Raw genomic sequence first — 11,324 nt, 5'->3', positions numbered from 1 at the left:
CATGATTGGCTCTAGATGCTAATGGTTTAACTGGGGTTATTGCCTCAAGACATGTCAAACACATAGTTCCCAGGAATAGAAACTAGATTCTGTATTCACTGTTCTAGTGGTTTCTATATGAATAGAGGGGGTTAGAAACCGCTATCTCTAGACAATTCGAATCCAGGAAAGGATATGGGCAGAGTATGAGCCTTTATCTACATACCAGTGTTACAACCTGAACGAGTTAACCATTTAGATGCTAGTTATCCACTAGGGAGGAAGATATACCTGTGTGTGTGTGTGTGTGTGTGTGTGTGTGTATGTACATATATTATTACTATAACACTAGTGAGACACCAACAATAGTACAATCTGTGCCGTGGATCTGGGTAATGGTTACACTATAAGTGAGTGAGCGTGGTGAATCAGAGGGTGGATAAAGCAAGAAAACTATTATGTAGCGCACATGTTCAATAGTGTAGAATAAATCACACAATTAAGGCGTGGCCTGATGTCTGTTTTGTTTAACCCCTTAGTGACTTATCTTTTTTTTTTCTATTTTCATTCCCCGTTCCCACCTCCCTTTTAAGAAACCCTAACTCCTTTGATTATCCATCAACGTTGCTGTATGAGGGCTTGTTGTTTTTTGCAGGACGACTTGTATTTTTCAATGGTACTATTTAATGTACCATATAATGTACTTGAAAACTTAAAAAAAATTGTAAGTGGAGAAAATGGAAAAAAAATGGAATTTCGCCATCTTTCGGTGCTATGGTTTCTGCGAAGCACAACTGCAACAAAAATGACATGATAACTTTATTTTATGAGTCAGTATGACTACTACGATAGTAAATTTATATAGGTTTTTCTTTCTGTACTACTTGTATTTTTTTTCAAAGATATATATTTTTTGTAAATTATTTTCTGCCACCATCTTCTGTGCACAATAGCTTTTTTATTTTTCCGTTTACATTTTTCTGTAACATTTTGGAATACATATGACTTTTCAATCACTTTTTATTGTATTTTTTTCTTGGAAACAGGTTGACCAAAAAGCGCATTTCTGCCATTATTTTTTTTTTTGACGACTTTCATCATGTGAGGTAAATAATGCGCTACTTTGATAGATCAGACATTTATGGATGCAGCGATACAAAATATGTATTTTTGTATTATTTACATTCTTTTATTATAAATATGGCAAAAGGGTTTTTTAAACTTAGCATAACCTTACTGATCTTATTTTTACTTTTTTTTTTTAGTTCCCAGAGGGTACCACAACTTGTGATGCTTTGATCGTACATCATACTGCGATTGGGCAGGCAGTCTATCAAGCCAACCCACAGGAATGGCTTGATAGGCATTCTGCCATGACAGCCCTGAGGCCTTTCAGAAGGCTCCTGGCTGCCATGACACTCACACAGCTCCCTGCGATCTCTCCACGGGGAGCCGTATGGGATCCCTGAACGTTGTTCGAGAGATTTAAATGCCACTGTCACAATTGACAGCAGCATTTCGAACGATAACATCCCAGTTCAGCCACGCTGTTTCCGCTGGGTGTTAGCTGTAAGAAACAGCCGGCACCCATGATGTATGGAGGGACATCAACCTGCACTATAGTCACTAAGGGGTTAAACCAGCATATATAGCACATTTTGGGCTGAGGCTGTATATCACACATGATTATGTCCCTTGTATGATTTAGAGTTCTCCTCTTTTATAAAGATGACGACGGGGCTAAAACCATCCAGTTGATCCAATGATCTCATATTATCCTTCAAAATGGTCCTTCTACCGAAAAAACCTACCAAAAATGGGCAAGGACAGGAATGAAATCACCAAAAGAATATCCCTTCATACATACCCCAAATGTGCAGGACGTAACTGTACATCATGTAGTGTTAAGGGTGTTCAGATCGCAGAATTCAACATGGATTTTTGCAAATTTGCGTGTTTAATTCTCAGCATGGAAATAGCATGGAATTAACGAAAAATGGCATGTAACTTTTTTTTTTTCTTTGTACTGGGATTTTAAATCTGCATGATATGGTTTATAGCACAGATTCCCATAATTATAATGGGTGCAGATTTGCGGTAGAATTTGCAAGGGAATGTCAATATCCACAGCAAACATCTGCCGTCTGTGTGGACATACCCGTATACATGTGGTGACGGCTCTGAGAACCTGCGTCTCTCAATGCTGAGTAAGTGAGGTTCTGTATATCACACATGATGATGTCCCCGTATGATTTAGAGTCTCTCCTTCTCTCATAAAGGGCCGGCAGTACTAGAACCCTCCAGTTCATCCAGTTCTCTCATGTCCTCATCCAAAATGGTCCTCATGAATGACCCACCGAGGATGGAGAAGACCAGCAATGAGATTACCAAGAGAATATTAAGCTTCACCTTAGAGATCATCTACCTGCTGACCGGAGAGGTAAACTGTTCTGCATTTCTATCATCTTTGTCTGCTAAACAGGTCAAAACCGTCAAATGACATTGCAGAATAACGGATGAGAATGCAATCATGTTGTGCCTCACAAACAGAACTTAATAGATATCTTACAATTATCAGGTTGCAAAAACCTGTGAGCCACAATGTGACCACATTCACTTCCATTAGTTTGCGATGTTGGTTGGCTATTCTGCAATTTCTGATGCCATGACCTTTTTCGGTCAAAGCCCTAGCCTTATATAAAGCATAGCTTACTTTTCAGAATAATCTGCAGTGTGTGAATGAGGAATCACTTTTTTTCTAGCCATTGTATGACTTTAATCCTGTATTTTCCAATGCCCCCGACCCTCTGTGCATTGTATATCTACGTGCCGCTGCTATGTAATGTGTTCTGTGTTCTACAAATTTTACACAGAGAACTGCAGATTCTACTCTCAAATGCTACCTGTCCATGGGCGTATTTGGGCGATAATCGGGCCGCGGGACACGCAGTGAACGCTTTCCATAGCGTTGCTATGGAAAGCACAGCCCCCTGTCCACGAGCGGAGAATCATGGCGATTCTCCACTGGCGGGTGGCAAATTGTGGCATGCAACGATTTGCCACGATCCTCTGCAGTGAGCCTATCTGTCAGATAGGCTCAGTGCGCAGAACCGTCAGCTAGCTCCTGCTCCCCGACGCCCGTGGACAAGCAGCCTAAGTCTCTGCAACAGACACAGACATAAAATCATCATGTAGAACACTATGATATAGAAAAAGTACTGCTCTCCCACGCTGTTTTCACATCATATGATGGTTTTAATCTAGGGCCAGATACACCCTGCCAGATTTGCATTGCAAAATCCGAGGCCAGCGTCTGCCTCCCAGTTCTTCAGCAAATACCTGCCATTTACATGCTATGAAAAACCGCTTTTTCTTGCCCTTGAGTGGAAATCAATTGCGATTTTCTGCTCGCGGGTGTAAAATTACAGCATGTTCTACTTCAGTGCGTGCTATGCACAGAAGGCTTCCATTGAAGTCAATGGAAGCCATCCATCCCGGGGACTTTAGCAATCAACTTTACAGAAGGGTCGCGGGTTCTACGTCATCGCCTAGCGACGGTGCGGGAGAATCAGTACTGCGCATGTTCGATGGCTTGCCAGCCGGAACATCCACAGCACAGGAGTCCGTCTGCACTGACAGATACGCGGGGTCACCAGCCAGGCACGGGGTTGGATTCCACTGCGGGATCCCGCATCCGGAATCTGACCCTTTCATGTGAAGCCAACCTAAAGGTATCTGGGGCACAAGCAAGCCATGAGTCAATAGTTTATGGTAAAACAAGAAGTAGGAGAATGCAAAGACCCCTGTTCACAGCAGTCATCAAAAAGCTACTCGGCTATGAAACACGTAAAAGCAAGGACCAAAGTCTTAATGGTACCTTTTTAGAACATGTAATTTTATTGTTTGGACTTAATAATAAGTTCTTTTTATGGAGCCGGCATTCTCCTACTTGATGTAGAACATTACAAGGTGAGTGAGCAGGAGAGATGTGATTTCCTTAACTAAACACAGTAAACCGTAGTTTACGATTAGTTTGTAGGCTGTATCTATGCTATCCTCTATTTCTCTTGTCCCTTACCCCTCTGCTATCTATAAACTTCAATGACCACAATGACTGCTCATCCTGTTCTAAAGTCCTCATGTCTTCTGTCATTTGACAATAGGCTAGTAGAAAGGGAGACCCCTGGTGGCCAGCATTGTAGGGGGACATTCTAGCACAAAAGCATCATTTTAGATAAGTAAAGTAAATTGTAGTTTTGCTAGTTATCACATCATATAAGCACAAGTTGTTTGAAATGTTAGTGACTATTTAACCAGTTAAACATAGGGAAGTTAAAATACATTCTAGGAAGTAATAGGAACAATTCAGTGTCCGGTATAACGGCTTCCAGACCTTCCAAGTGAGGGAGAACTAAAGAACTGAACAGCAGATAATGTGAAGATCGGCTCCCAATATGGTCAGTTCTGTATCGTGGGAACCAATGAGCTAATAGTAATGTTGTAGGAGCAGTGAGAATGGTAAGTAGGCTCGTTGTGATGAGGAAAAACCAACCAACAGCCAGAAGCCAAGAAGCCAACAATTAAATGGCCAGAGTTGGCCTGGAGACTTGGGTTTTTGCTGCTGGTTTGACATCTATATAGAAACAATGCAGACTGACGGCAGGAGGAGCACATGGTCCATCTAGTCTGCCCTTATATTATTACTTTTTATGTATCTGTTAAGATAGATATATGTTTATCCCAGGCAGGTTTACAGTCACTTATTGTTGGCTTTTCAACCTCTTGTGCTGGAACTATTTTTCCAGCATCTACTTCTCTTTTAGTAAAATATTTAGTGACATTGCTTCTGATCTCCACTAACTCTAATTTCAGATTGTGCCCCCTTGTTCTTGAGTTTAGTTTCCATCATGCCCTCCCTCTCCCTTCTTTCTTCCATGCTATACAGATGAGGTATTCTGTCTCTCCAGATAATTTTTGTGTTTCAGATCCTTAACCATCTTTAGACTTGTTCTATTTTTTATCAACGTTCTTCTGTACAAGAAATCTCCAGAACTGAACATAGTATTCCAGATGTGGTCTCAATGGAGCTCTATACAGCAGGATCACAATCACTATTCTTCTACTGAGGGAGGAATAAAGGGTTCAGTTCTGTACCTGTCTCTCTCCATATGCAGGATTACACAATGGTGAAGAAGACAGTGGATGATGGTATGAGTCTCAACAGCCATCTTCATGAGTCAGGAGGATGGAGCAGGAGCCAGAGCCCCATCACAGAGGCTCCTCCTCACTTACCGATACATGAGCAGAAGATCCTAGAACTCACCAACAAGATCACTGAGCTGCTGACTGGAGAGGTGACACTGCTGGGAATGCTGGGTAATTATATAGTAACAGCACTAGAGGAGTCTGGGTAATGACGGTATCATTGTGTTGTCAGGTTCCTATAAGGTGTCAGGATGTCGCTGTCTATTTCTCCATGGAGGAGTGGGAGTATTTAGAAGAACACAAGGATCTGTACAAGGACATCATAATAGAGAACTACCAGCCTCCGATATCAGAAGGTAAGAAGATACATACAGAATATATATTATGTTGTACAAATAAAAACCTATTCACAGCCAGCATATATTTCAGACTATTTTATGCACCTTTTATCAGAAAATGTCCTGGAAGTTTTTTTGTCTAATCCTCACAAGTTAATGGTGAGAAGGATTCATTTAGACACTGGCGACCAGCTTTTTTACAGGTGCCATAGCTGGGCTTAGTGGTCAATGATCATGAGGTGATGGGGTCAGATTGGAGTGCCTTGGGCCCATAATTGAAATTGATTCTTGGGGCCCACCCTAAAGTTACATACTTCAAAAGGCATAATGGTCAATATTGACTGCCGGCTCTGAGGGATTAAAATTTTCTGTATCATAGTTAAGGTTTTATTAACATGGGAGTAATTGAAGTGCGATGATAAAATGCCCAGAAAACACATATAATCTAGGAACCTGTTATGGCTACAGCTCTCACGTTAAGTTCCTTAGTGTACTGTGCTGATGCAAGGCATGGGCCAACTGGAGATAACATGTTATTTGTGTGTTCCAGTAATAATTTGGTGGTTTTATGTTACATGCTACAATGTTGTTTTTAAAAAATTAATAAAACACTGAATGAGAAGAAGTAGAGATCCAAAATGGAGTTAGACATGTTTGTATCAAGGCCTTCTTGTCTCCAGGTCCCAGGAAAGAACCAACTTGTTTAAAGAATTTTAACATTTAGCATACATATATATCAATATTAACTTCATATAGCCATTATATAAATCATTTATATGTTTGTAGCCTTCATTTTACTTTTAATTTAATGCAGAAACTCTGTAGTCAGCATGTAGCTTCCTTATGAAACCAATTTCCTATTTTGAGTCTAATTAATGTTAGTTTTTCTAGCACCGGCTGTGTTTTTAAATCCTGTGGTTAAGATAATACTGTCCGTCCTTCGCGGTGACCTCTCGCCATAAGGCCGCCTGCAGACAGCCGGGTCTCATCCGGCAGAGAGCAACGTGTACTTACCCGCGCCCCGCAGCTCCGGATCTTTCATGTGCTGGTGCCGACCGGAGCCGGCGGCGGGTGAGTAAAGTTTCTGCGAGCCCCGCACAGAAATATGGCATGCCGTGGTTTGTTTGCCGCACGAGATTTCGCGCGGCCAAACCGCGGCCGTCTGCATAGGAATGCGTTTATGAACGCAATCCTATGCAGGCTTCCAGCGGCAGAAATCCCACTGCGGAATTTCGACCGTCTCCTAGATTATATATTTATGTAGGTGGTGCGAAGTTGTGTCGGGCACAACTTGCATTGCACAGCACATGGACACATATTATAAATTTGTCTACTTTGTGATTTGACAATAAAGATATATAATTTTATCCATTTTAATCCTAACAGATTATCCCAGTGAGAACTCTGATGGAAACTTCATGTTATCGCCTACTTATACAGTAGAAGAAGATATTGTGCAGCACTCTCCAGGAGAAAACCTCACTACTCTTCATTTACAGCCTGGATATAACAGTTTAGATAAGAAGCCATACTCCTGTTCAGAATATGGTAAATGTTTGACAGATAGAGCAAATTGTATTATACATGAGAAAAGTCACTTGATGGAGAAGAAATTTCCATGTCCACAATATGGAAATTCCAAACTCAGAGATCATCTAACCATTCATTCAGAAGAGAAAACAATTTCAAATTCTGAATGTGAGAAATATTTTACAAGAAAATTAAATCTGGTTACAAATGAAAAAAGTCACACAGGAGAGAATCCATATTATTGCTCAGAATGTGGGAAATGTTTTGAGCACAAATCAGTCCTTGTTAATCATGAGAGAATTCACACAGGAGAAAAAACAAAAACATTTTCATGTTCACAATGTGAAAAATGCTTTACACAGAAATCAAAATTTATTACACATCAGAGAATCCATACAGGAGAGAAGCCTTATTCATGTTCAGTATGTGGTAAATATTTTAGAGACAGATCAAATATTGCTAGACATCTGAAAATTCACACAGGAGAAAGGCCACACACATGTTCAGAATGTGGGAAGAGTTTTAGAGATAAGCCAGATTTTGTTAAACATCAGAGGATTCACACAGGGGAGAAGCCATACACATGTTCAGAATGTGGGAAGAGGTTTACAGAAAAGTCAAGTCTTGTTAAACATCAGAGGATTCACACAGGGGAGAAGCCATATTCATGTTCAGAATGTGGGAAGAGTTTTACAGATAAGTCAGATCTTATTAAACATCAGAAGATTCACACAAGGGAGAAGCCATACACATGTTCAGAATGTGGGAAGAATTTTACATATAAGTCAGATCTTGTTAAACATCAGAGGATTCATACAGGGGAGAAGCCATACACATGCTCAGAATGTGGGAAAGGTTTTATAAGAAAATCAACTCTTGTTAAACATCAAAGAATTCACACAGGAGAGACACTGTATTTGTGTTCCGAATGTGGGAAGCGTTTTACAAGTAACTCATATCTTGTTAAACATCAGAGGATTCACACAGGGGAGAAGCCATATTTATGTTCAGAATGTGGGAAGAATTTTACAGATAAGTCAGATCTTGTTAAACATCAGAGGATTCACACAGGGGAGAAGCCATACACATGTTTAGAATGTGGGAAGAGTTTTACAGATAAGTCAGATCTTATTAAACATCAGAGGATTCACACAGGAGAGAAGCCATACACATGTTCAGAATGTGGTAAGAGTTTTACAAATAAGTCAGATCTTGTTAAACATCAGAGGATTCACACAGGGGAGAAGCCATACACGTGTTCAGAATGTGGGAAATGTTTTAAAAGAAATTCAACTCTTGTTAAACATCAGAGGATTCATACCGGAAAAAAGCCATAATTAGGTGCAGAATGTGGGAAAGGTTTTGCTACTTATGACAAATGTAGGGAGCATCAAGGACGTCACTTAGGAAATAAGCTATTTTGATCTTTATGTGTAAATTGTTTTACAAGGAAATTTTGAAAGCTCAGTCAGAATTCATATAGAGAAAAACAATATTTTTGTCTGAAAAGGAGAAAATGTACCATATAATGTATTGAAAAAAGTTTTTTTTTTTTTGGGGGGGGGGGTTAATTTCTACAGTATTTACTAATCAGCAAAAATATAAATCTTATTATGCAAGTTCGTCCAATTACAGCAATACCAAATTAGCTGTTAAGAATAAAATTAATCTCAAATTAAAAAACCTTGGTTCTTGTTACCAAATTTGAAGCACTGCTTTTATTTTTCCATTACTGTGCGTTTGTTTTTGGTGGGATGAGCTATAGTCTTTAGTGGTATCATATTTGGATGCTTACAACTTTTTGTTGCATTTTTGGCACTGTGTCCATCACCCCACCACCACCACAAGTTCTGGCTTTGCATATTATTTACAAAGATCATTTTACTCATTTGTGCCATGGTAGTAAAGTATACATTTACAAATTTATAGAAAAGGAAAATTTAAAAGATCAAAAATCCCCTTTTTTCTGTTTTATTTTAGTTTCAAAAGGTTTTTTATTAAAGTAGCACAGATTGAAATAGAAGTCATTTATACAACAATTGTCCCCACACAGGGGGCATACATAGCAAAAAAGCAGGTAAAGATAACAATCTTATACTTAGATTAGAAATCTAATCATTGATTTTCTTGTGGGATATTACAATTTATACAGTTTGCCAGATTACATAAAACTTTTTGAACTAAAACAATAAAATTTATTCAAACTTTAACTTTTGGTCATTCTGCTTCCTTTTTGCTTCTCAGTAGATTCGCAGATAGTCAACAGGAGTGCTCTAAGTCAAAAGCAGGTTGTGTCTAAAACCTTGAATATCAACCAGATTAATCCATAGTCCCCACCCTTCACCAAACCTCTCTAACACATTCGTCTCTATGGCATGTAACCTTTCAAATAGGGCTATTTGTGAAATTCTATCCAGCTCTTCACTAAAGGATAGGTGGGGCTGTTTCCATCTGGTGGCTATGTGAATTCTAGTCACCATACAGATAGTCTGTATGAGTTTGTGAGCTTGATATTTAACCCTAGACGGGCGGTCTCCCAGTAGAAACATTGCCGGGGATTTTTGAAATGAGCCTATAAATGACCTATGCAAAAAGCTATGTACCTGAGACCAAAGTCTGGATACGTCCAGACATGTCCACCAAATATGTAGTTGGGATCCCATCTCCGAGCATCCCCTGAAGCATAGGGGTGAAGAGGATGGATAAAATGTATTAATTCTCACCGGTACTAAATATGTACGGTGTAGGATTTTTATAGATGTTGCCATTAAGGTGAACTGATGACTGCCTTTAGAGATGCTTTGACAAAAATGGTACCATCTTTCTTCCGACAAGCCTCCTAGCGGAGCATGAATGGCAGTTTAGCTCCTGTGGCTGGACTATTCAGCATGTTATAGATTAGGCACAGGGTACTCTTTCTCATGGGGTCGCATCTGTATAGTCATTCAAACATTGTCAGGTCAGGAATTACTAGAGGCAATCTCAACGAGTGCAGGAAGTGAAAGACCTTATTGATCCGATAGTTCTTTGCTGCAGGGGAGTTAAATTTGGCCTGAAATTAAGCTAATGTTAAAAGATAGGATGCCACTACAAAATGGGCTAGATCCGTCACCTCATTATTCTTCTACCATTGGAAATGAACCAGATCCTGACTGGGTGGAAATTTTATGTTTGAAATTATGGGCAACATCTGTGAGAGTTTTGAAGAAAAATGGTATTTGACGCAGTTGTTCCTCCAAATCTGCATTGAATAATAATTAAAGGGGCATATTTCGCATAAATTAGGGACCATGGGGCCGTTTGTCCACGTCAGTTTTGGGAATGTATTAGGGGATATTCTAGATACCTCTGTCTACCCATAGCGGGGCTGTGGTGCCTCCCAAGATCTCTATCCATTGAGCTATTCTTGACGCAATATACTATTTTTTTCAAATTAGGGACAGCGACTACAGCCATCATACTACAGCCATAATAGTTATGGGAGATTAGAGTACATTTTTGTCTTGCATGGTCTTCTGGATTTGGCTCCAAATGCTCGATGGGTAACTATCTGGTCGGACCATGCACCAGTGTATAGGGCCCTATTAGATAAGGATACAACAGAGGGTTTGAACTCTTGGAGGCTAAATGATAATCTCTTAGGAGATGCCTGCTGTCTCAAGGAGATTAGACAGTCCATAGAGGCCTTTACTGAGGTTCACAAAACAGATGTAACGTCTCCAACCATACAGTGGGAGGCCCTGAAATGTGTGTTGAGGGGCATTTTTATTTCCCATGGTCCGAGATTTAAGAAAGACAAAGCAGCCAAACTAACAAACCTCATAAACCAGTTAGACAAAACAGAACAAGCAAACAAGGCAAAAGTGTCCCCATCCTTAAATGTGGAGATCTCGACTTTGTGACAACAGATTCTGGGGATACTGGATAGGGCTTACCTATGCATGAGGGATAGACTAAAGGGAGGGTTTTATGAATATGGGAAGAAATGTAGTTCTTGGCTAGCGAGAGCATTGAACCCAAGGGAAAGCCAGTCCTACATATTTGCACTAAATTCAGCCGATAAAGGAAAGGTTCATGCAGCTAACTATATTCTTGAGTGTTTCCGAAATTATTACAGTGAGCTATACAATATTGAAAGGACTTCAGAAGTTCTCACAGGGAATAATTTAATAGCACTGACCAATACTTAAACAACTTTGCTCTGACACCTATACCCTCGGAAAGTGCTGAGCTGCTAGAGCAGGATTTACCGGATCAAGAAATATTGGAATA

At 39.9% G+C, this 11,324-nt stretch overlaps 2 protein-coding genes across 2 annotated transcripts in view; both read left to right on the top strand.

Annotated features, from left to right (window-relative positions):
• Nucleotides 1-2,262: 2,262 nt before the first annotated feature.
• LOC136608245 (zinc finger protein 585A-like) overlaps nt 2,263-11,324 on the top strand; it is a 74,833-nt gene continuing 65,771 nt past the window's right edge. Inside the window, exon 1 of the mRNA XM_066589096.1 lies at nt 2,263-2,419. The gene's annotated coding sequence lies outside the window, so the exon portion shown is untranslated. The remainder of the gene's footprint in view (nt 2,420-11,324) is intronic.
• LOC136608123 (zinc finger protein 271-like) lies at nt 5,376-8,925 on the top strand. Its single transcript, XM_066589087.1, has 2 exons — nt 5,376-5,540; nt 6,909-8,925. The coding sequence occupies exons 1-2, from the start codon at nt 5,393-5,395 to the stop codon at nt 8,387-8,389; spliced, it is 1,629 nt and encodes a 542-aa protein (XP_066445184.1). The 5' UTR covers nt 5,376-5,392; the 3' UTR covers nt 8,390-8,925.

Source organism: Eleutherodactylus coqui, chromosome 1, assembly GCF_035609145.1.
Source record: "Eleutherodactylus coqui strain aEleCoq1 chromosome 1, aEleCoq1.hap1, whole genome shotgun sequence".
Lineage (NCBI taxonomy): Eukaryota > Metazoa > Chordata > Amphibia > Anura > Eleutherodactylidae > Eleutherodactylus > Eleutherodactylus coqui.
Note: the sequence above shows the minus strand (reverse complement) of the source record. Positions and strands in the feature narration are given on the sequence as shown.

Excerpts from the sequence above, each read along its gene's own strand:
- LOC136608123 (XM_066589087.1), top strand. The coding sequence starts at position 5,393 with ATGACGGTATCATTGTGTTGTCAGGTTCCTATAAGGTGTCAGGATGTC. Across the intron at positions 5,541-6,908 it reads CCAGCCTCCGATATCAGAAG|ATTATCCCAGTGAGAACTCT; the intron begins GTAAGAAGATAC and ends TAATCCTAACAG.